The sequence below is a fragment of the Panthera onca genome, chromosome B1 (assembly GCF_046562875.1).
Source record: "Panthera onca isolate mPanOnc1 chromosome B1, mPanOnc1 haplotype 2, whole genome shotgun sequence".
Taxonomy (NCBI): domain Eukaryota; kingdom Metazoa; phylum Chordata; class Mammalia; order Carnivora; family Felidae; genus Panthera; species Panthera onca.
Genome location: NC_138342.1, coordinates 135,848,490 through 135,875,233, shown reverse-complemented (window position 1 = coordinate 135,875,233; position 26,744 = coordinate 135,848,490). Strand labels below are relative to the sequence as shown.

At 40.9% G+C, this 26,744-nt stretch overlaps 1 protein-coding gene across 2 annotated transcripts in view; it reads right to left on the bottom strand.

Annotated features, from left to right (window-relative positions):
- FNIP2 (folliculin interacting protein 2) overlaps positions 1 to 26,418 on the bottom strand; it is a 131,971-nt gene extending 105,553 nt beyond the window's left edge. The window contains exon 1 of one of the 2 annotated variants that reach the window (XM_060653883.3): positions 25,945 to 26,418. In XM_060653883.3, the coding sequence (XP_060509866.3) occupies positions 25,945 to 26,057 (113 nt within the window). In that variant the 5' untranslated portion in view covers positions 26,058 to 26,418. The remainder of the gene's footprint in view (positions 1 to 25,944) is intronic. The other variant, XM_060653886.3, reaches the window with a different exon arrangement.
- Between the last annotated feature and the right edge of the window lie 326 nt (positions 26,419 to 26,744).

Below are 26,744 nucleotides of genomic sequence, written 5' to 3'. Positions count from 1 at the left end.
ATTTTATCCAAGAAAGTCAGTCACCTCTCCCCCCACCCCACCCCAAAATACGGCCAATTCTCTGGAAGCTCCAGGCAATTAAGCCATCTAAAATAGACTCATTGCAAAGTCCCTTAGGAATAATAAACTCTAGAACAAATTAGTGCAACAGCTAGAAAATTATATCTATGAAATAATTAGCTTTCAAATTAACATAAAGCATTCTCTCTTCCACTGATAAATTCCTTTTCCACCTCCTGTGTACTTTCAACCATACCAGCTCCCCTCTGAAGACACCCGTCCTCTAACTCTCCAAGTCAGATCCTCAAAGTTTTTCCAGGACCCAAACCAAGGGCCATCTATCCCATAAAAACTCCCCACACCACAATGACTCTTTTCTGAAGAGGTTTCAACATCTATAAAGGGAAGACAGAATGGGCTCTATACGCAATGCCTCCGGAGGATTCTCTATTTGTTTCTTAAAGTGCAGAATCTCCCAACAACCATGGTTCAACTTTTCCCATTGGCCACACCTTAGACGACAGTCTCTGTGCCTTAACACGCTGCCATGGTCACGGTGTAGGGAAGAACAGCTGTAGGCCATGAACAATTCCCACACACAAAAAAACACACGTGGAAGTGGTGTTTGTCCAAAGTAACCTTGAATCTGCATTTTTGTAATAAATAATTCTCAGATTTCAATGCTTTGCCACTATTGTAAGGTATAAATCTCTCCTCATACCTCACCACATACACAATGTTAGAATGTCTGTTATGAACTCCTAAACCAAATGACAAACTTCTTGAGGACATGCACACATCTTTACTTTCTGTTGTGTTTACATGTGTAGCTCAGCTAACACTGAACAGAGAGAAGGCACTTAGTAAATGGTGCTTAAGTTAGAACTAACCTCTTTTCTGTCACATTTACTGAGGCTGCCTCACAAATAGCTGTTCACTTAAATTATGGAAATAGTCACACTCTCAGGGAAAACAAAACTCTATTATACCACAGCACAAGGTGACATAGATTCAAATGCTCCTTTGAAAAATAATTACACATTTAAAAATCTGACCGTATTTGATTAGTCCAAAACACAATCTAATGATAACCCTGATTCCTAAAGGGATTCAGTCATGCACCATCCAGCAGAACTGTCGTGAATGTCATGAATGTTTATTTATTATAGGAGTATTTCCAAAGGAAAAGAAAAAACTTCTTAGGGAGAAGTTTTCTTAGCACAGAGGATTTTTAGTATTCATGACAGGATTTTTTACAAGAGCTATATTCAGGTACATCAGCAACTTCAATGACATTAAAACTACAAATGGTCCCAAGAATTTGGTCTTTAGTAGTGGCACTGTCTAGGGATGCCTGGGTGACTCAGTCGGTGAAGCGTCCGACTTCAGCTCAGGTCATGATCTCGCAGTTCGTGAGTCTGAGCCCAACATCGGGCCCTGTGCTGACAGTGAGGAGCCTGCCTGGGATTCTCTCTCTACCTCTCTCTCTGCCCCTCCCAAATTTGTGTTTTCTCTCTCAAAATGAATAAAATTAAAAACTTTAAAAAAAAAAAAAAAAGTAGTGCCACTCAATAGTCATTTTCAAATTATTCCCTGGAAATTCAAAGGGAGCACTAAAACACTGTCCACCAGAAATATATTGCAAGTCCCCTATATAATTTAAAATTTTCTAGTACCCATATTTTTTAAAGATTTTATTTGTAAGTAATCTCTATACCAGTGTGAGGCTCAAACTCACAACCCAGAGATCAAGAGTTCCATGCTCTACTGACTGGGCCAGCCAGGCACCCCTCTAGTACTCACATTTTAAAACAGCAAAAGGAAACAGGTGAAGTGAGTTTTAACAATTTATTTTATTTAGCCAACATATACAAAATCTTATTTCAACATGTAATCAATATAAAAATTAATGAATGGTTTTCCATTCATCTCTTCACACTAAGTCCTTAAAATCCACTGTAAATTTTCTACTTCAAGAACATCTCAATTCAGACTAGCCACATTTCAAGTGTCCACCAGCCACATGTGGCTACCCAGATGAGCAGCACAGCTCTAGAAAACTCTGGAGAAGAATTACAGTGGTGGTGTATGCATATGATTTGCCTCTCCTTTGTTTCCAAACCCCATCACGATGACCCATGAGAAAAAATACAAAACCTAACCTGGTGGCCGGTGGGAAAATTTGGAAAGCAAGTGTCCAAGTCAGAGTGTCCATGGTTGTCAGTGAAACCTTACAGACAGTCAAGAGGAAGCTGGCTCATTCCAGACCCCCACGCAAACAGAACTGAGAGGAATCATTACCTCTATTTACCAAACCGTAAGTATGCACGTTTGCCGATCTCAAATGCTATAATAATGAAAATCACATGACAAGGGAAATGAAAATTGAAGAACTTGGGACACCAAGAGATAACAGAGAAAACTGAGGAAGTATAACATCAACCTAGCTCCTCTATAGAATAAAAAGGATCTCATGACAATTAGTCAACACTTTGGACCAACCCTTCACTATTCACCTCATTTCTCCCCTCTTCTCCCTAAATCTAATCAACAAACAAATCTTGTTGATCCTTCCTCATGTCCTTCCCATGGTACAAAGGGGGTGTAAACCAAAAAGGTGTATTGTACTCTGTGCAGTAAAGAACCCTTCCACTCATTTAATACTCTGCACAGGCCTCTTTATATCTGCTTTTACACCAGGACTTTTAAGATTCCTGGAACGTGTCTCAGGGTTCTTGGAATCTCTGAAAACATGCACACAGTTACACCCCATGGGCACTGAAATTGTCTGTTAACTCTCTGGGCCCTCTGATCACAACATCATCCCTTGGGAACTCAACATTGTTCCCATATCAAGGGTCAATCCAACAACAAATGTGCTTGCTGTTCTCTGGCTTTAAAAATACCCTTGATTTCTACCCCCAACCATTTTCCAATATGACTGTGACTACAACCTCCTAGTCTTCTAGCTATCTTATTCCCTCCAAGCCTGACCTCTGACTACATAATCATCCTGTTTCTTCTTCCTGCATCACACCCATTTTGGCTTTACTTACTTATTTTTCAAGCCCTACAATTCAGCTTTGATTTGATTCCCCACCTCATCATTCCCTCAAGGTGGAACAGCCCCCAAAACTCAGAATAAATTGCCCATTTACCTTTTCCACTCTAACATTGCACAACTTCCATTGTACAATCAATTCTCATCATTTGCACTACTTATGTTCTATAAAGTCTCTGCAACAACTGAATTGGAGAGTAATAAACCATTGCTTTCAGGGGAAATACAGGGTTAAGTTCCTGGAGGTCTGTGGCCACAGTGTTTTCATCAATTGATTAATATTTAATCTTGGGGTGTCTGGGTGGCTCAGTCAGTTGAGCATGTGACTCTTGATTTTGGCTCAGGGCATGATTCCAGGGTCATGGGATCGAGCCCACCGTCGGGCTGTGTACTTAGTGTGGAGCCTGCTTAAGATTCTCTCTCTCTCTCTCTCTCTCTCTCTCTCTCTGCCCCTCTGCCCACTCAGGCACACACACTCACTCTCTAAAATAATTTTAAAAAGATACTTATGTAAATATATATACATATATGTATATAATATACATGTATTATTGCTTCATTAACATTGAAATCACAGCCAACAGCACTACAACTCATGCCTGAATGAAGCTTACCTAACATATATATGGTCTCTATATGCACAATACATCACTGCCTTCCTGCCTTAGGAACACTAGACAGCACTTCAGCCCAATACTTTGGGGTCATTTTAAATGGCAAAATCACCAACAAAAAGCACAAAGATACAAAACAAAAACAAAATCCAACCAAACAAAAAACCCAACCTCAACACTAAATAGACTGAAAAAAGAAAACAAAAACAAAAACAAAAAACTGGTTTACAGTATGAGAGCTGATATAAGAAGGTTGTCCTGGGGCGCCTGGGTGGCTCAGTCAGTTAAGCGTCCGACTTTGGCTCAGGTCACGATCTCGCGGTTTTTGAGTTCGAACCCTGCATCAGGCTCTGTGCTAACAGCTCAGACCCTGGAGCCTGCTTCGGATTCTGTGTCTCCCTCTCTCTCTGTTCCTCCCCCACTCATGCTCAGTCTCGGTCTCTCAATAATAAATAAACATTAAAAAAAAAAAAAAAAAAAAAAAAAGGCTGTCCTGCCAGACCTAGGCTCAGAATATGCACATCAGGTGACTCCAATATTTGCTACTCTGTGGATGTCCCTGAATGACCATAAAAACATCACAAATATTGACTTTGGGGTTATAAACAAATTTTAATGAATAGGCGAACTTACAAAGCTAGAATCCATGAATAATGAAGATGGACTGTAGTTAGTACCTGATAGGGTTTTTGTGGTGATTTCCTCTGCTACACTGAAACCTCCCTGAGAGCAGATCATGTCTCAATCTTCCATTTGTTCCCAGAAATTAGCACAGTGCTTGGCATACAGAAGCCACTTAACCACATGCACCTTTGCCTCCTATGAGAAAAAGCTTTGCTTTTTCTAGTCTAGGGGAAAGACTAGATAGACCCTGGTCTCTGAGTCTCACTGTCTCTCACCTGCTCAGGGACACTGCCTCCACCACCTCTTACCTATCCCAGCCCTTAATAATGTACTCAAAATTATCAATTTATATAACCTTCACCCTTTATTCTATACAAGGCAGAGAAGGTGTGGGAAATGAAACACACATGGTCATTACTGACGGCATACATTGACAGTTGGGCAGGCATTACCCTCTAAGCCTGTGGAAAGCAATGACATTCCAAAAGAGAATTTCCTGCATTTAGACACTGGCCAGCTGTGACTAGTAACATTCCTACTATCACAAACATACCAACATGAAAACTTCTTAAAGGTTCTCAATGCAGAAACAAAAACAAAAATGAAACAAAAAATATCTAAAGCCTGGAGTATTTGTGAACACAAAAAGAAAGAATGAAGTTACAGAGCCATGTAGAAACAATACTGGAAAGACAACAAGAATAAAAAAATTATGAGCTCAAATATGAGAACAACATATATATTTAGCATTTAACTATATGGGAAGATAAAAACCTAAGAAAGTGCTAACTGGGGGGGGAAACTGAAAAATCAAGGCATCTACCAAGCTTAGAGACTTTAGTCACTTAACAAGCATTAAGCACTTTTGTAAGGCCTCCTTGCCTCTACCTTGGTACCCTGTTAGGTCCTATTACACGTTACAATGGAACAGAATGAAATAAACTCTCAGGAACTGAACTGCTCAGGGCAGGGATGTGTCTTACTCATTTCTGTATTCTACCAATTCATTATATCTGAAATATCAAAGATGTTCAATAGAAGTTTTTGAAGATTTATTGTATAGGGTCTACAAATCCATTCAATAACTTTAGAGTTCAGAGTACAAATCAGAAACATTATAAAGTGTGGTCAGAATACATGGCTTTCCTACAAAAATCAAGTTAACCTATAATACAGCCATTATTCTAATAAATAAGTGAACTGTTCTTCATAACAATAATATCTTTAACATCTTAACCAAGGGAAATGCCTTCCAAGTGGTAAGAGGCTGCTATTTTACACAGACACACCTAGATACATATACACACACACACACACACACACACACACACACACACCCCAATCCTGCTCTTAGGGGCTATGCGGGGAAGGAAGGATGGCAGGAGAGTGCTCAAAAACCAAGAGGATAAGGAGTAGTTGTTGTTGCAGGAAAGTATAGCTTTAAGAAGAATAATATGAAGTGGTGTAGACACCATGAATGCATCACAGTCCCCTCTTGGTCTGAGAAACAGACTAGTTCAATGAGGAAGCATCACTTCCTCATGTGGAGAAACACTGCTCTAATGTTTTCTGACTTTGCACAGAAATAAGGAACCGGGTGCCTGGGTGGCTCAGTCGGTTAAGCTTTCAAGTCTTGATTTTGACTCAGGTCATGATCCTGCAGTTCGTGAGTTTGAGCCCCAAATCAGGTTTCACACTGAAAGCACATGGAACCTGCTTGGGATTCTCTCTCTCTCTCTCTCTCTCTCTCTCTCTCTCTCCCTCCCTCCCCTGTGCTCACTTGTGCTCGCTCTCTCTCAAAATAAATAAATAAACATAAAAAAAAAAGAAAGTAAGAACGAACGAACGAACCAATGACAAGGGGTGACTGGAGATGGGGAAAGGTCTAGTAAGCCTGGGCAGAGGTTACAGTGCTCTCATCTCTTATTGGTAGACAATGGTAACACCAGCAGAAGCACAGATAAATATACCTAATTAACTTCCCGGTTGGAGCCATAGTAGAAATGCTCTGAAATTTTTCACAAATTTCCCTGGATAGCAATCAAGTCAAAGGTCACACTCAGTAGAAGACAGTATAACAAGTGGTTCTTTACTTACTTAGCTAACACAACTGAGCCACTCTATGAGCCTAGCACAGTACTTTGCTCTCACTACTTCATCTAATTGAGACTCTATTTCTGTTTTTAGATGGAAAAAGTGAGATAGAAAGTAATTACTTTGGAAAGAATTCTTTGGAAAGAATAAAAGGCTATATAATAAACTGTAAATACTACACACATATATATACATTGGCTGCATATAGAAAGTGATTAGAACAGTGCCTGTACATAGTCTGTGCTCACTAAATTGTATTATTATCCTTATTCTATCATGGCAGATAAGACATAGGAAGGCAAGAACAAACAAGAAATGGAACTTGTTTTTCAAATTACACTGTTGTGAAAGTCCAGTTTGGAGTTAACCTTTGCTTTTTACTACTGTCCCTTGAAAATACAAAAGTTTACAGCAGTTAATTGTTAGTCTCATTCTCCAAGTACTCCAAATTTTTAATGGCATTAATCAAAAGAATCACAGCAGCATAGCAAACCCCTTCTTCCTTCTTCCTTTTCCCCTAAGTAAGGCATTATTTTCACCTGGAACACCCTACCATCAGGGGATCTGCCATGACCATGCCAGATGACTACCACCCCTAGAGTAGAAAAAAATCTGTTACTTTCAGCCAGAAGCTATTTTACTCTTACATAAGCTTTTCCTTTTACATTGTTTTTATTCTTGACTATAAAGACAGAGCTAGTAAGGAGGAAAAGTTAAGTGGCTACATTATGGCCATAGGCACACCTGACTGCCAACAAAAGCTGAATGCCGGGAAATCCTGTGATTTCCAGGGAAGCTGTAACAATTATTAGATTAAATCCAGATTGTGGTCAACATCAATCGGGTGTTCCTCATGAGTCTAGCCTGTTCTCTGTGGAACCCACTTTAACGTTTTTTAACGAACACAGCAACCTTTCAGGAGGCCTGTCCTTATATTCAGCCTCTTCTGTCACAGAATAAACTACACTAAAGCAATAATGTGTTACAACTCCAAAAGCTTCCATAATGAAGCCAAAGCTAAACTAGAAGATGATCATTTCTATCACCTCCCTTGTCCTAAAATTACCCACATCAAAAGTTCCAAATAAAAGCTTAAAAGGTCTCCACTAAAGGAAAGGAAAGCTGAGGTTAAAGACGTTAAGCTTACGACATAAGGTGACACAGCCTTGCTTATTTATGTATTCAAACATTTCCCAAGTGCCTATATTAAGTGCCAAGAGCTGTATCCCAAAGTGAATAATACAAAGATGGCATGGTTGGGGCACCTGGGTGGCTCAGTTAAGCATTCAGCTCTTGACTTCGGGTCAGGTCATGATCTCACTGTTTGTGGGTTGATGCTCCACGTTGGGCTCTGTGCCAACAGCTCGGAGCCTGCTTGGGATTCTCTGTCTCCCTCTCTCTGCTCCTCTCTCACTTGTGTGCTCTGCTTCTCTCTCTCTCTCTCTCTCTCTCTCTCTCCAAATAAATAAATAAACTTAAAAAAAAATAAAAACAGGGGCGCCTGGGTGGCGCAGTCGGTTGGGCGTCCAACTTCAGCCAGGTCACGATCTCGCGGTCCGTGAGTTCGAGCCCCGCGTCAGGCTCTGGGCTGATGGCTCAGAGCCTGGAGCCTGTTTCCGATTCTGTGTCTCCCTCTCTCTCTGCCCCTCCCCCGTTCATGCTCTGTCTCTCTCTGTCCCAAAAATAAATAAATGTTGAAAAAAAAAATTAAAAATAAAATAAAATAAAATAAAAAAATAAAATAAAAACAAAGAAAAACAAAGATGGCATGGTCATCCCTCGCCCTAAAGTAGAGAGGGAGGGGTGTGCACAGGCAACTCCAGTCCAGCAGGTAGGGTGCAAAGTGCAATGATGAATATGAGAAAGAGCAGGAGGTACATATACCTAGGCCACTGGAGAGCCGGGCATTATCAGCACAGGCTTCCAGATATCAGCACATACTAAGTGCCAGGCATTGCTCTCACATTGCAAAAGCAAACCCATTTAAATCTCACAAACATGCCATGAGGTGGTTACTACTATTCCCAATGTACCAAAGAGCAGCACAGTACAGAGCTGTTCAGTAACTGATTCAAGATCTCACAGCTCTTAAGTGATGGTGTCAGGACTGGAAACGTGAAGTCTGGTTCCAAAGCCCACACCCACTCCTAACCACCACACTAGGTAGGAGTCAGTAGGTTAGGTAGAATGGAGGAAGTGAGTTCCAGGCAAAGCCATCTTTATAAAGGGAAAGCTCAAAGCTTTTTGAGGAACCGAGACAAGTTCACTTTGACTGGTGTTAAGTGTGAGGGGAAGAGCAAAGAGAAACGAGACAGGGCCAGCCATGTGAAGGAGCTTAAAGGTATCTTTAAGAGTTAAAGGTTATAGCTCTGAGCACCTCAATACCAAAATCTAATGAAAATAACACAAAGGTTCAGCACACAAAAGAACACAAGGGGTGCCTGGGTGGCTCAGTCAGCTGAGCATCCAACTTCGGCTCAGGTCATGATCTCCTGGTTCGCGAGTTCAAGCCCCACATTGGGCTTTGTGCCGACAGCGTGGAGCCCGCTACGGATTCTCCGTCTCCCTCTCTTTCTGCTCCTCCTTTACTTGTGCTCGCTTGTTCTCTCTCTTTTAAAAATAAACATTAAGAAAAAAAATACAAAAAAAAAAAGAATGCAGATTTATGATCATTAAAAATAAAAAAAGATGCATTTTAGTTACAAATTCATAGCAGCTTTTATTAAAGTACAAAACAAAGGAACTTGCCATACTTATAGGACTAAAAATTGGCTGAGGCCCAATGCCTCAGGTCTGTGTTCCAGATCTGGCCATATCCATTCCAGCAACTATCTCTGTGACCTTGGCCAATAAGCCTGTTTTCTATTCTATACAATACAATTGCTTTGGAAAATAAAACCCATGGAAATGTGAACTATTACAGTTAAGTCCATCTTATCAATTACCCTTTCTCTGAAATACTGGTCTTTAATACACAGCAGCACATTCAACCGATATACATCTCTCCCCACAATTTTTATAAAAGAAAATCATGGGGAATATGTTTTATTTTTATTTTTTTTAAGTTTATTTATTGAGAGAGAGAGCACATGCATGCATGTTTCTGAGTGGAGGGAGGAACAAAGAGAGAGAGAGAGAGAAGGAGACAGAGAGAATCCCAAGCAGGCTCTACACTGCCAGTGCAGAGCCCGATGTGGGGCTTGAACTCACAAACCGTGAGATCATGACCTGAGCTGAAATCAAGAGTAGGACACTTAACCGACTGAGCCACCCAGGCACCCCAAAAAATTGGTTTGCATCGCATGCAATTCCTAACTTCAGCCTCCTAATCCTACAGCATGGCTTGTTTCTGCTTTGAAACTATCACCACTACATTGCATGGGCTAAAGAGATCTTTCGTTGTCTTTGCCAAGGAAAAGAAATGATTCAATTAAAAGGACCTTTAGCTTATCCTATTCATGGGGGGCAGGGAATATTCCTAACTTTCTCAACAACATCTAAGTACAAGATCCTCCAACGCCTGATGGCCCCCTCCTAGACTACTGGGAGATGACAGCAGCCACCTGGAGTCACAGGTGCTCCTGTCTCAGATATAAAATTCAAATCAAAGACCTGGGGATTAAGAGGAAACTCGGGGCCTTAAAAAGCAATACTCAGAAAATAATCTCTCCCCCTGGTGTTTTCTATCCCTATCCCACTAAGAAATTACCTCATCCAAGCAAATTAAAGTGGCAAATTAAAGGTGTAGCATCAATGAAGAAGAAATCACAAAGAATAATACGGAGAAGGAACCTCCCAGAGATCAGATTGCAATACCTTTGATTCTGGTTAATCTGTCACTACATCTTTAGGAAACAGGGAGCAAGAAATCTCACAGAATAAAGGTTGCAGAGAGTCGACTATCAGAACCTCTCCTCTTCCCTAACTAAAGTGCAGTCTTTGGAAAATAAAAACCGCTGTCAACTCTTATTACCATTTGAGAATAGGCGTGATTTATGGGTGAAATAAATACTTTCAAGCCCTGGTTGGCCCACTTATTTCAAAACTGATACCCATAAAATTCAAATGGGAGAAATGAACTTCTGATAACCCAATGAAGTTGTAATAGTATATGGTTTATATACTAGTAAACTTAGGTTTGGGGTTTGTTTGTTTTTTTTAACCATGTCCATGAGAAACCAAAATAAGCATTCCTTTATTCATCTGAATCTCATTTGCCATTAACGTTTTCATGATGTTAACTTCATTAGTAGACAGGTATTTGGCCACTTGTTTTTATGAGGATAAAACAGTGTGAAGCTAGTGGGATATTTATCTTAGACAGAGAACTGGATTAGGACCAGAAAACAAAAGTAGGAATAAACAAACATTTCTCTGGAAGGAGAAGTATAAACAGAGTGGTCTTTCCGTGATGGGTGTGAACACTGAACTGAACATTTTTGTAACTGATATGAGTTACCGAGTGGCCAGGGATAGGGCCATACTTATAAATGGCACTATACATTTTCACCAGGAAAATGCCCAACTAAAGGGAACACACAGAAGATCTTTCGGGGTCCTTTGAACAAACAGACAAGTAAATGCCAAATGATTTTTGATTTGGACAAAAGTCTGGTCAGTTTAGGTAAAGGTGGTGTTCAAGCTATTCTTATGATAGACCAAATCTCTAAAAAAAGGATATCCTTACTAGAATATGTCATACATTTCTTGGCAGTGAACCTCAGAAATCTAAAGTGAAACTTGTATAGAAAAAAATAAAATGATCTATAGAGAAGTCTCAGGTTAAAAAAAATTACATCACCTGGCAGCTGAAAAGTAATTACAAAAAGGGGGTAAACAAAATAAATGGGATAAACACACTTGCTGGTTAATTCTGAAATACAAGCACTAAGAGATATTCTTAAAGCTTCCAAGAGGAAAATGTATACAAAAATTTTAAAAGGAATTCTAGATAACAACTAATAAATTTATATTTCTCTAACTAGAGGTACTGGCTGAAAATAAAGAGGTTTAAATAAGTATATTTAAATATTTACTGAGCTCCTATTAATGGACTCGGTGCTATGCTATGCACTGCAGGAACATGCGTATAATGTTCCCTGCACTTAAGGTATAATCTGGTAGTGCTTGGACAATTAAAAAACAAAACAAAACAAAACAAAAAACCAGCTAGTAGAATGCGGTAAGTGCCATAAAAAAAAAAACTTGAAGTTTAAGAGTTCAGAGGGCGCACCTGTTTGAGGCAGTCCACAAAGACAATCCCAGAGGTGGCATCTGAACGGAGTTTGAAAGAGCAAATAGAATTGTGACAAAAGTAATCTTGGGGAAGTGAATAGAAAAAGAAAAGTCTTAAGAACAAAATATGGGTTTCCTGGGCCCCCTGGCAAATACTGGCTTAGTATCTGCCCTAATAACTACTGCCTCAAGAACAGCACTGTTTGTGGAGTATCCAACTGCACCTCAAATTCAGCATGTGCAAATCAAACGTATATACTCTCTTTTTAGAAGTAATTTCTCCTTACAGCTGTCCTATTGCCATTCACCCAGGTTACTCAGGCTCAAAACCTTGAAGTTATTTTATATATTACTACTTTTTTTTTTTTTTTTTTTTTTTTTTTAGTAAGCTCTACACCCAACACAGGGCTCGAATATACAACCCCAAGATCACGGGTCTCATGCTCTTCCAAATGAGCCAGCCAGGCGCCACAATATTACTACTTTTTAAAAATTATTTATTCTCTTCGTTTACAATTCACTCTCCCTCTTTCATATCCCATTCAGTTTTTCCTCTAAGATATGCCTCATATACATTCCTCCCTGCATACCAGTTAGGTCCTCAAAGAAACTACATTCAGAGAAAGCAATGGAAGACATATAAGCCCTTAATTACTTGCTCAGCTTTGATGCCAAATCTCACCCTTAAATCCTAGTAAGCTGGGCTGGGCCAGACTCTGGAACTGGATGGGACCAGATGGAGAATTCTAGCTATCAGGATTTTAGGCCACCCAGAGCCTAAACCAATGCAGGTCAAATGAGCTTCTCCTCTGCCCCCAAAAGGTCACAGAGGAACTAATCTGGTGGTGAAGAAAAACCCTCACTGGGAATTCCAGCCAGCAAGGAAAAGAAAAGAAAGAAAAAAAGAAAAGAAATATAAAAACTCCTTGCTGCACTTCTTAGGGCAGAGTTGGGCAAGGCCCCATATCCCAAATATTTCTAGGATGGGAAGAAAAGGGGAGTCTCCTAAACAAAGAGGTGATAACTGATGGATGAATAATACTTTAGGATTTGTTATGAAAGAGAAGAGAGACCCTGTTATTTTCTCCTTGCGGATTACTGTGTCCCTCCTCCACTAAAAGTATCTCTGAGGTACTAGAGACCTAGTGCCTTACACATAAAGGTTTCTAAAATAAAAGGAAGGAGAACAGGTCTGACATCATGGCAATACTTTAATCCAAGGTAAATTACCTACTTACTATGGTCTGCTGATTGGACCACAACAATTCTGGCAATCAGGATGCCTGGGTGGCTCAGTTGGTTAAGCATCCAACTTCGGCTCAGGTTCTCAGTTCATGGGTTCGAGCCCCGTGTTGGGCTCTGTGCTGACAGCTCAGAGTCTGGAGCCTGGAGCCTGCTTAGGATCCTGTCTCCCTCTTCTCTCTGCCCCTCCCCCACTCATGCTCTGTCTGTCTCTCTCAAAAGTAAACATTAAAAAAACAATTCTGACAATCAAGTGCCAATTATGACACAATTCTGAAAAGAATCTTCCTCTTAAACAACTACTTCACATGCTAGTAGGTCAAGGCAAGCTCAAGAGAACTCACATAGCTACTGTTGCATTCAACACAATATTGACTTTAACGGTCCAAACTGTAAAACTCAATACTCGGAATAATCCAAAGAGCAGTACAGCACGGTAATCAGGTGGAAGATCAAAGTCCAGCACACCCTGGACTTGAAGGAGGGAAGACTGGAAGAAGGAAGACACAATGACGAACAAATTATGAAGTGCTGAGTTTGCGCCTACTGGAACTAGGCTGCTTTTTAATAGCTTTATTTGGAACGAGCAGAGGTTGCACACTTCTCTTGGCACATTATCTAAACTAGTACTGCATGAAACTATTAAGGGCAGTACTTGGCACTTCATAAGATTACTGGACAATTAAAAGCTTTTCCTTTTTCTTGTTTCCTCATTTTCCCATTCCCAGCACCCCCCTTTCCATTTGTAAAAAATGTGACTTATCATGAGTAACTGAGCTAGTCTTCAAACACACACTCCTCTCCTGGGTGTAAATCTGGAATTTTAGGACACGGCCAAAACTGGCTTTTCACCAATGACTGGAAAATTAATCAACACAAGAAGCAGAACTATCAGGAAACTACTTAAAAGAAAAAAAGAGGTCCTGAGATACAAAAAGAGATATCTGGGGCTGGAGAGAGAGATGAACAAGCTGAGCACAGAGGATTTTTAGGGCAGTGAAAATATTCTGTGTGATATTATAAGGATGGATACATGCCACTATGCACTTGTCCAAACTCACAGAAGCTAAAATACCAACAGTGAACCCTAAAGTGAACTACAGACTTTGGGTGAATATAATGGGTCAGTGTAGGTTCATCCTTGGCAACAAATGTACTACACCGATGACAATAATGAAGGAGGCTATGCGTGCGTGAGAGCAGGGGCTGCATGGGAAATCTCTGTACCTACCCCTCAATTTTATTTAAATCTAAAACTGCTCTAAACCACTAAAGTTTTAATAAAACAAAAAAACAAAAAGCAAAACCCAGATAACTATATCTGATAGGTTTACCAAGCATGGGTTCTGTCACAGGCTGGGAAGAAAGTCATAAAAGGTGGGAGCATGATGTTACTGGCTTGTGTTAAGGCTTTTCCCTTTGGAGATGAGAGGTCTGGGACTGGGGGAGAGCGGGAAGACTAAGAAATACATACAGATAAGTTCTGCTTGCTGATATCATACACAGTAAAACTGCACTAACTTGGATCCCAGCACCAAAAGTTAGGTTAAGGTCCCTGTGCTGAGCAACATGCTTCACCAATCCATTACTCAAAATTGTAGTGGCTCCCCGAATGCCTTCAAAGAAGGAACTCCACTTTTTGATGACGACAAGCTACCTGCTATCTCCCTACAGTCTGGAGATGCTCAAGAGATGGGATTAATACAGGGAAGTAGCTAGAGAAACTGGGGGGGGAGACATTATATTTAAGTCTCTTGAGAGTTCCGAGAGCTGCCATTTATCGAATGCCTGATAGGTACCAAGCACTGTGTAACACAACTGACATATATTTAGTCCTCATAACAACCTTACATGAAAAGCGATTTTACATCCATTTTACAGTTGAAAAAATTTCAAGAGAGGATGATGTGGCATACCTTGTAAATGGGGGAGCCAGGTTTGAACACAAGAAATGCAGACCCATAACAAAGTCCCTACACTTTCTATAACCTTCAAGGTATACACAATCTATAACCTTCAAGGTATAGATTGAAGACCCCTCATCGTCTCTTTGGGATACTTAAATTTACACTGAAAATTAATAATGCTTTCAAGGCCCTGCACAATCTGGTCCCAATGGATCTTGCCTCACTGGAGCATTCTTATTTCAAAACAAAAAAACAAAAAAACACACAAAAAAACAAACAGTTCATTCATTAATCCAGGAACACTTCTAAGATAAATCATCTTCCTCCTCTTCATCTCTCGGAAACTGTTTTCCCATCAGATTTTATCTCCTCTGTAAAGCCTCCCCTAACCAGCTCAGATTAAAGAGCCCTTACTGTTTGCTTTCATCTTAATCTGACACTGGATATTTGGCCCAGGAGTCCACTGCTTCTCATATTATCACTTAGCTTTTTACACTTAATATCTATTACTTGCCACAATTAAAATGGGAAGCCCCCCCCCGCCCCCCGCCCCGGGGCCCCGGGGTGGCTCAGTTGATTAAACGTTTGACTTCAGCTCAGAATCTGGATCTGAGAGAGCAGTTTGGGCATTTACATCTTTCTAGATGACTTTAATGTCCAGCCAGATTTAAGAACCACAGGGTTTGGGGTGCCTGGATGGCTCAGTCAGTGGAGTGTCTGCCTCTTGGTTCAGGCTCATGTCATGATCTCACAGTTCGTGAGTTCAAGCCCCACAGCTCTGCGCTGACAGTGCAGAACCTGCTAGGGATTCTCTGCTTCTTTTTCTGCCCCTCACCTGCTCATTCTGTCTCTCAAAACAAATAAATAAACTTAAAAAAAACAGAACCATGGGGACTAACTAAAGTACTGATACATGCATTTATTCAATGGAACAGGAGGTAACTTATCAGCAAAACGCAGAACAGTATACAGGCAACTACCATTTTGCATGAACGAAAAGAGAGTATTTTTTTTCTTATATTTGCATTGAATATTTCTGAAAGGATATAAAAGAAACTGTTACAATAATGGTAGCCTCTGGAAAGAGCGATCAGGGGTGTGAAGTGAGAGGTTTATACTTCAATGTGTATCGTTTTATATTGTCTCATTTTTCTTCATCAGGTGCATTTAAAATTCATAATCTTGAACAAAGTCAAATCATAATTTATAGACAATTTTCAGGAACACACGGCACTAAGAAATGTATCGAATCCCACAGCAGGGGCCAGGCAGCAATATTCACGGGGTTTCTGTGGAGACCCTCACACTGAGAAAGAACCAAGAGGCTACCAGGGGTCCTTCTTCACCCTTTGGGCAGAGACAGTAGTTCCTGCTCTTCGACCTCCTTCTGCCCTAGCAACTAACTTATTCAGTGTACCATTCTAAAGCAAATAGTCATTGCCTGTTATGCTTGGGAAAAGTGTTTACTCATAGCTCACTTCCTCACACAGAATAGGTCATCTTTATACATCAGTCTGGGTTAAGAGCTTCTTAAAGAACATGCCAGATTTCTAACCCATTTTTAAGTTAGTTTCTCAAATGGAAAGCAGAAATAATTCCACCTTTTCTTTAAAGTACTTACTTCATGGAAACATGCACACAGTTCCTGTAGGGTTCAAAATACCAATATTGTTTTTATAATTAAGTGTGCTATATCATAAACATGAAAAAAACAATGAGTGAAGTTCATCATATAATGTATTTCAGTTCTACCAAGCCACACAAGAATTCAAATAAATCTAAAAAGTATAGAACAGAGTTTTACATTTTATCAACATGGCTAATAATTTGAGAGGTTCATAATACATAATACTTTTTCAATAGTTTACTTTCAACAGCTACGAGATTTTATAACTGGGTCTCAGACATATTACTTAGGTGTCTTTTTAGTTTACTTGGGTGTGTGTGTGTGTTTGCTGTTTTTTTGTTTTTTGAAGAGAAGACAGTTCCCTTTAGAATATTTATCCTATGATTTTGACACCAGAAAATTTTTCATATAATTACTGGGAAGAAAGAAATTGACTTGTATAAAATAAGATTCCTTTAAGCAATGCCACAATGCATGCCAGAAACATAAAGAAAGAAGTTCCCTACAAAAAAAGCACTATTATTTCAAGAGATCCGATTCTGGAATACCAGAGAATCTTTAAGGATTGTCAGTTTTCAAAACTCTTAAATACATTCATTCATTCAACAGCTATTTATTAAATGCAACCATTTCGCACTACATTAAGCACTACAGACACAATGGACACAATGACAGGGCTAGGATTTAGAAGAACTCCCATATCGGTGCTCTAACTATAGCATGTACACTTCCTTGTTTCATTCAATTACTTCAAATATATGCTTTAAAGTGGGAAATTTAGGGGAACCTGAGTGGCCCAGTCAGTTAAGCATCTGACTCTTGGTTTCGGCTCAGGCCATGATCTCATGGTTCAGGAGTTCGAGCCCCACATCAGGCTCTGTGCTGATGAAGATTCTCTCTCTCCCTCTTGCTCTCCCTGTCTCTCTCTCAAAATAAGTAAACTTTAAAAAATCACAAATAAATAAAGTGGGAAATTTACAGGATCTTATTACTATTTCTCCATCATATTTTATAAAAGACTTGGGTAAATAAGGACAATTAAGAGGTAACTGATAACACACAATTTTTTTTCTATAACCCTAATGGTTTCAAACGTAAGAAAAAAGAAAATGTCCAATCTTCAGGATACACCAGGGAGAGAGAGTTGGCAGTATGAAGTATTTATAAGGTGTTAAAAGGCAGAACAGATTAGACTGGTGATTTTGTTGCCTCTTCCTAACACATCTTAAATCAACACCTGTTTCATCTCTCCAGGAACGTGCAGGTTAACATCTAACTTGTCTTCAACTTGTGAAGAAATAGGGTTGCCATGACAACTGAATGAAAAGTTTAGTTAGCATAATTTATCCAATGAAATGCAAAAATCCACTTGATGCAACTTAACTGATACATGTGTATACATGTGTAAGCCAATTCTTTTTTTCTGTTTGTCAAACTGTTAGATTAAATGTTAATCTATTCTCTGGAAATTTTCAGGGACAAAACATTAAATACACACACACACACATACTTTTTTGTTAGAGTAGGCCACAAATAAATAAAATTCAACGGTAACTGACCATTAAATCTTGGCAGTACTGCACTTAGAATTACATTCAGTATTACAGGGTCTCAAGTACCCTAAATCAAGGAAAAGCAGACACTTGTAAGTTTATTTCTTGCTATGTTAAATTGTCAAGTAAATTCATGTACCTGTTCAATTTCTACTTATGTCTATTATACAACGTAACCCAGGGTGTATTCAAATACGTGGACTATCAATTTTCTTAGAAAAAAATATTTCCATCATAAACACACAGAGTTTAAGCTGTTCACATGTGCTACATAATCATTAACTTCCAACGTGCAACTAACTTTGCTGGAAACTAGACTGAAGTCCCCACCAGATATGTAGGTTCTCAATCTGTCCCCCTCAGCTTTCTGGAGATAAATTTCTACTGCACCCATGCATACTTTCACTTAGGGACCTTGCATGAATTGGTTGTCATTTTCAATTAGACATCACTGAATAATCAAACACCAGTGATCACTTATTTAAAGATGTATTCTAGGGGCGCCTGGGTGGCTCAGTCGGTTGAGTGTCTGACTTCGGCTCAGGTCATAATTTCACAGCTCGTGAGTTCGAGCCCCATGTCGGGCTCTGTGTTGACAGCTCAGAGCCTGGAGTCTGCTTTGGATTCTGTGTCCCTCTCTCTCTCTCTGCCCCTCCCTCGCTCATGCTCGCTCTCTCTCTCTCTCTCTCTCTCTCTCTCAAGAATAAGTAAAACATTAAAAAAAAAAATTAAAAAAGATAAAAATGTATTCTAGCAAGTACAGAAAAGTCCTCATTTATGACTTAAAAAAGTCAGGTGTGGTGATAAGGTCAGCTTTATTAAGCAGTATACATATCTCTTTACAACATTATGCTGGGCACAAATTCTAGAGTACAAGCAAGAATACGGGGACAAATAATAAGAAAAATATTCTAAATATATATAAATGAAAGGCATACAGTTAAGAAGAAAGCAATATGGTAATCAGGGATCCAGATTATCCATGCTAATACCAAAATCTTAGGTAACAGAAAGAACACTCTGCTATACAACACTTACCCACAACGTTACAGTATTAATGAATGCATTTATTGCATTTAATGTATTGCATTATTTTGGCACAAACAGAAAATGCAATAAGAAAAAAAAATATGTAGCATGGTGTGTGAGAAGGCACATTGTCCTTTTCAGAAGTCCATTATAAAGGCAGCTGGACAGATTCTGGCTAAACACAAGTGGGATGCCAGCCCATCTCCTTCCATCCCCATCCCACCCTCCCATTCAAGCACTGGTTACAAAAGTGCCTGTGTGGCCCTGAGAAGTGAGTCATGGATGTTCCATTTACAGACGGGGTGGAGTTGAGGGAAATCACTATTACATGCCCAGTTAGCTGGAAAAGTCCATCCTGTTTTTCCTCTTTTACATAATAATCATTTTTCACAAACCTGAGATAAAGAATACTTGGTAAGTAGGAACTCACCAAATATTTCAGCAAAAGGGAAAGACATACTACTTTTACAGCCAAGGACATGACCTCATAGTGCAGTCCTAACAATTCACACTAGGCAAGGGACTCGTACAATCAGGATAAAACATTTGTTCCTTTTCGCCCACACCAAGAAAAACAGTGGCTGGAGAAATCAGCACAGTGCCAGTTTCCAAATCAGATTCACCCACCAGGAGTTCACACAGACAGCCAAAGCATTTCATGAGCGCAAAGACAATCTTTTACAACTTCCTTTGCCAAGGAAACAAAACAGCAAAGTGGCTTCCTTACACTGACCTCACAAGTAAGCCATGAGAAACACAACCTTAAGCCACAATGACAAAAATCAACGCTCTCTTTAGATCTATACTCTATGCATTACAACACCACATGCCTGGCCCATCTTTCAATACCATGTACTAAGCCAAATGACAATGTGTAACATGACCAATTCACATTTCAGAACTTAAAATTATAATACATATCTTAGCTTTAAAGATATCTGATCCCAGCCCCTTAACTTCTCCAAGTTCTCCCACATCTAGAAGGTTGTGACACTTTTTTCTAAACACGTTTCAAATAAATCTTAATTAGAGCTCTCTCTCAGTCACCAACTGAAGACCTGCAGGCAGCTCCTAACCTCCGTTCTGATGAAGATTACAGTGGACTCTGAAGCGTGGGGGAAGCAGTGACCCTGCCCAACTAGTAAAAATTTTGCACATGTATACTGCCTACAGTTATCAATACCAACAATTAAATTGGCCTCCTGAGGCTTGTAATGGACTGAGGTTTTAAGCACATTAAAATTCACTGCATATTACTTTTAATAACAGGAACTACCAGTTATTTTAATGAAGAGGAAAACTTCTACAAAGAGTTTTTATTCAAATCAGGCTTCTCCACAAATATTATCCTTACCCTCCCCACACACCTCCACCTCACAGTGTAAAATACTCAAAGGCATTCAACATTTAAAATAATTGAAACCACAAAAGCCACACAAATTCATCAGAGCAAAATCCAACAAAAAATCCTACACAGAAGAGTAAAGTTAAATTTTCAGCCACCCCTTTTGGCAGCCACCGGCTGGTGTGCAGGGCTGCTCTCTTCCGTACATGCAGCATCCATCACATTCCTATTTTTAAGAACTATCCCTGTAAGTTTGTATCTTGCTTTTGCTTTTTAAACTGAGAACTCCTTTCTGTGTGTATACATATACGTATACGTGTGCATGTATATGTGTACACACACATGCATGCACACACACACACACACACACACACACACACAAAACAATGATTTGGCTGCTGCAGAGTATCATCCATTGTGCAACGGTATCATTCTGCCTAACAATATTCCCCTTTCAGCTAAATAAGATTTTTTTCTTGATAAGAAAAATAGCATATAATTCTGAAAAACAAATACACCATACTCCTAAAAATATTCCTGAACTCTCAGTCACCTCTATCCAGGTCTGAGTTACAGCCTGCTGTGTGTCTTTAACACTCCTCTGAAACTTGGGTTTCTATGTCACCACTAACAATGTCAAGGTAAAAAAAAAAAAAAAAAAAAAAAAGTAAATAAAAACGTCACTTCAGTTCTATCTCAAGTCTCTGAAAAATGGTTTAATTTTAATAAAAGCCTGAATGTGAATAATACTCAACTCCATGACTTAAAAGGCTCCTTGGTAATACTTAAAATCAGTTTGCACCACATTTGATTATTTTGAAAAAGATTTTCAAACTCATTATATTACCTCTGTACCACCTATGTAATCCAATGACATAGGACTGGTGCTGTGACTTTACAAATGATAAAACTGAGAACCAGAGAAATCAAGAGACTTGTTCAGGCCCATGTCGACATGGTGACTGAGGCAAGACTAAATCAATGATCTCCTCCATTTGTCTTCCAAGTGCTTTTAACAGAGCCCACTGCATTAGCTGGAACAGTCCCTTCTTTACCTCTGCCAAAAATCTCTAACAGCCCCCAACGGTGTACGGCATGTTTCAGGACAAGGAGATAGGATGTAAAGAGTATGCCAATAAATCCAAAACAGCAGGCAAGGAAACTTCCAGGAAGACTTTTAGAAAGTAGAAAAAAAAGAAATCAAAAGTGCTATTTGTCCCATGTGTGTCACATGTCTTAGGTTATAGGCATTAAAAATGAGTGCAGTGGAACTACACTGAGTTTTCTCCAGAATATTCTCCCTACTTCAGAAAAATCTCATTAGAAATGCATATATCCTGGGAGCTGGCAGTGGGCGGGGAGGAAGCCCTTCTGTGTAATTTCCCTCTGTCCAAGAGAAGACTAATTTATACTCCTACCCTCAGTCACACGAAACATGAGAACAGTGAGTTCTTAATGCCTTACTTAACGTAAAGATTTACTCTTTATCAGTGTTTCAATGATCTTCTTGTTATAGTGTCCAATGTGTACTTTGCTGTTTATTTATCTTGGCAAATAATCTGTGTCCTGTGTCATGAGTGTCCTACCTTGATTTGTACAGGTGGAGCCAAAGCCACAAGCACATGGGCATCAGATGTTATTTGATAATGATAAGTGGATTAAATTATACTTATACTAACCCTGTAACAGATTACTTAAATTTGTTCTAACAGAACAATATGGATTAGTACTAACTAGGCCATTTGGCCTTAGATATTCAGGACTGGAGGGGAGAAAAAATGGAGTCTACTTCTAGCATTTTATAGCTAGCTACCAAACAGCTGAAATGCCTCCACTCATTCCTCATGTCCCAGGTGATATATAAGCTTACTCACTTCATCTAACGGGTCCAAAATAAAATATTTGACAACCTATGAGCTTTTCACCTCTCTGTTGCATATATATTTTAGGTGAAGACTGGTCTACTAATTTAACAGAGACATTGAAAAAAAAAACAAAAACAACACAAACTTTAAAATAAAACCTCCAACCTGAACCAGATATGCAAGTCAATGGGCATACAGGCATACCTTGGCTTTTAAAATTTCCTATATGAACATGCTGATCTCAAATCCAAGGTGACCAGGAACCCAATTTTATTCCTGACTTGAACCTCTAGACACATCACCTCCTTTTGTTCTACTTTAACTTTCTAGAACAAAGAGTTGTTCAAATAAATATTTATGTACCAACTAATTCAAAGTGAAAGCTTTCTGAAGACCAGCAAATAGAGGATACTCTCAAATTTCAAGACCATAATGGAACTTTATAACTTTAAATAGAGCTTACACTTCACAGATACCATAATCATATATTGTTCCTAACTACTTCTCCCAAACATGGAAATTCAATCTCTTTTGATTTCTTTTGTTTTCCTAGAAGTCTCTTTCCTCAAAGCTATGAAAGGGCTTTTGTTGAGATCCCAAATAAAATGCATTTAAGAAGGAACCTTGACTGTGATGATTCCCTTTTTAGATGGAATGCCAGAAAACATGAAGATCTGAAAACTACCTATGATATTAGCTACTTAGATTGGACAGAAAATTTCCTCTTTCATCAACTATAGTGAGTGAAAACCAGGGGGTGAGAGAACAGTAAGAAACCCAGGGAAGTGACTAGGAAGTGCACAAGAGTAAACAGAGTAACATGAAGGGCAAACTTGACAAAAGGCAGAGCTTCAGAGAATTGGAGAAAAGTTTAAAATAACTAGTGAAAGTCCATGACAGAAAGAGAAAAGATATAAAAAGGCTTCCACTGGGGCGCCTGGGTGGCTCAGTTGGTTAAGCTTCCGATTTCAGCTCAGGTCATGATCTCGCGGTTCACGAGTTTGAGTCCTTGTCGGCCTCTCTGCTGACAGCTCAGCGCCTGGAGCCTGCTTCGGATTCTGTGTTTCCCTCTCTCTCTGCCCCTCCCCTGCTCACGCTCTCTTTCTCAAAAATTAAAATTAAAATTTAAAAAAAGGCTTCCACAAACTCTAAAACAAACAACAACAAATTAATTAATAAATACAGTTGGATCTTAATTTTACTTAGGCTTTTCTCCAAAATATGTAATAAAAGCTACAAAACTGCCCAAAAAGTCTACCGGATTCCTCAGCAGAATTTCATCCTCAAGATTTACAAGTTACATACTGTATTTAAATGCCCTGAAAAATAAATTCATGTTAGGAATACTAGATTTTTAACCTGAGGGTTTTAGCTTAACTTCTCAAAATCTATTCATATATAAAGTGGATTCCTAAGGGCAGCTAATCCCCTGTATAAGGAAGGCACCCACTTCCCCAAAAAGCACATGCCAGCTCCTATTTCGTAAAATGTGAATAAAATGAAGCACAAGGCAAGAAAAGGAAATTTTCTAGGAGACTTTTCCCAGGAGGGTTATACTACAGGAAATTTTCTAGGAGACTTTTCCCAGGAGGGCTATACTGCATCTCAGAGTTACACTAGGTGGAGAGAGCAGGAGGAAAGACTTGCTTGGGTGTCCTTTGTTGATCTGATGTGCGCTGGTTGATTTGTCCCCACCTTCCTGAGTCTGTACAGACATCTGCTAGTTCACTTCTTTTTCCATGATGACCCCTGGCAGGGACACTGCTAAAGGGCCTCATCAAGTGAAACGTTCAGCTGAGAGCTCCAATTCTCCCTATCTCAAAACTGTACCTTAAAAACTTGTAGAAAATCCTAACGAGGTCAAGAAAAAAAAAAAAAAGTCTTTGGCATACTTTTGTGTTCTTCATTATACACCAATGGGACATCAGAACACTATACTGAAAATGTTCCCACAAAGTGGGAATCAATTTCCCTAATATGGCCAGGCCCTAAATATAGCCACAATTTTTTTGTTCAAAATACACTCAATTAAACTTGTGGATGGAGGAAATGGCGGTGGGCAACTGGGCAGAGAGCACAGGAAACAGTGACAGTGTAACCCCACTATCTCCACCAACATTAAAATGGCTTTAAATGTCCTTGACAAGGGCTGCCAAAGTAAAGACACTGGTAACACACATGCCCTTTTCTCTCCAGGCTTTGTTCCCTTAGTCGAGTCTGGGTTACTTGCAGGGAAGAGAAGAAATTCCATACTCTGGGTCTGAAGTAATTCTACCATTCTGAGAAGGGACACGACATCAGTAGTACTCAAAGTGCTGAACGGAATGGGATTCCCTACTCAAAGTATAAGGATTCGGTCGGCCTAAAGGAAACAGGAGAATTTAACTAGGGCAGTTTAAAGTCCTCACGATTTACCTTTCAAATAACACCACACCCACACACACTTCACGAACACAAAATACGGGTATATAACACTCACAAAACTGCAGCGAGGAGCTATGTTTTTAAATGAACGGAATTCAAGAAAAGCAAACTCTAGAACACAAAACTTAATCCAAAATTTACTCGGAAGTTTCACTTCAAACTCTTAAAAGGTCTATTAATACTGGTTCTGAACTTGTTTAATAATAAACTGCTTCTGCAAGACATTCTGGCCAAAAAGCGGTAGCAGCGTGTCACCAATGGAAGTGGATACTCGATTTAAAAATTTGCTGGATAAAACTGGTATAGGTACATGAATAAACTTCCCAACATAAGTGTGCTGAAAGGCAACACCGGGCATTCTTAAGTCATCTTCTAAAAGTTAGCTCTCGAACGCAGAATAACGCAGACATTTAAAAAAGTGGATTCTGGGGTCAAACTGCTTGGGTCAAAATGCAGGCTCTGCCGCTGTACTGTGGTGAATCCTGGACACGCTGCTGAAGTTCTCCCGACTTTAAGTCTCCTCATCTGTAAAATGGGAGTTAAAATAGCACCTACCTCACAGGGTTGTTAAAAAAATAAATAAATAAATGAAAGAAATCACCATAAAGCATTTAAGATGGTAAGCGCTCAATAAATACTGTCAATTAGTCAAAGGTGTGTGTTCACAAGGTCGGATCTATTAAATACGTGCATCAGCATTGTTAAATTAAAACCTCAGCCATTTCATAAAAGCATTTTACTCCCTCTTTCCATACATCAGGCGGCATCAACCTTCGAAAAGATGTGCAAATTACACACTTTCATTCATCCGTTTGAGAGCTTGTCACACACAACAAGAAGGAAGATGCCTTTTTCGTGACTGTTGCTCCTTCATAACTTCAAAATACTGTCACGTACACAATAGGTTGGAGCTGCCCTCAAAATGACAGCACACAGCTTTGCAGCGCCCGCAGAGGCGTCCAGGCGGCTCTGCCGGGAAGGGGTTCACCCCAATTCAGGGCGAATCTCCCGTCTGCACAGCCAAGCAAGCGCACGCCTGGGAATCCCAAGGAACACAAGAGAACTCTCTGCAAGGAGGAAGGGACCCTGAGTAGCGGGGAAAGAGAGGGAGGGAGGAAGCGGAGGAAGGGAGGAAAGGACCCTCCCGGTCACAGAGGTTTCGGAGCCACACTCGGATCAGGCGCGTCCACGATGACAAGCCCGGGACCCGGTGCCGGCGCTGGGCTGCGACGTCCCGGGCGGCCCACTCCCTTCTTCCCTCCCCCGGCGGGTACCGAAGCCAACTCCGGTCCCGCTCCAGCCTCGCCTCGCGGCGCCCCCTCACCTAAACGCGGGTCCTTCCTTGGGAGCCCTGCCCTGGGCAGACGCCGACGCCGAGCTGCCGCCGCTGCCGCTGCCCTTTTTGTTAAAGAGCTTCTGGAGCAGGGTCGGGGCCATGATGCTGCCGCTGCCGCCGCCGCTGCAGCTCCGGCCGTGGCGCTCGGGGGGCCGGCAGCTCAGCGCGCAGCCGGGGGCGGCGGCCGCGGCGGCTGGGCCATCGCGGCGGCGGCGGCGCGGCCGCCCAGCCTTGTGGGAGCGCGGGGCCGCTGCGGCTGAGTAACTCTGCTCGGCGTCGGGGCCGCCGGAGGCCGGTCATATGACTGAGCCGGCCCGCCGCCGCCGCCGCCTCGCGCGCTGACAGTTATCTCCTGCGGGAGGAGCCCGCAGCCCCACGGCGGCGGCGGCAGCGGCGGCGCGGGAGGAGCGCGGCCGCCCAGGCGCGGCCATTGGCCGGGCGGCCGCCCGCCCCGGGCTCACGTAACCCCGGTGGGAGGCGAGGCCCGGATCTGGCGGCCCTGTGCTCCCAGCACGCGGGGAGCGGAGGCGGGGCGGGCGCGGCGCTTAAAGGGGCCCAGGAGGCGGGGGGCGGTCGCCGCGCGGCCGGGGTGGGCTGCGGGAGGGACGTGGCTCCGCGAGCGGCGCGTGGGGCTGGAGGTGGCTGCATTCTTTCGAAAGCGAGAGAGCAGCTGGGCCGATCTTTGTTCTTTTGAGACAAAGCCCCTGAACTTGGGTCCTGGCTTTGTGCAGGTGCAAGGGCTCGTTTATAGAAACCCCATGGCGCTGGGAAGGGTTTAAGACGTGAGG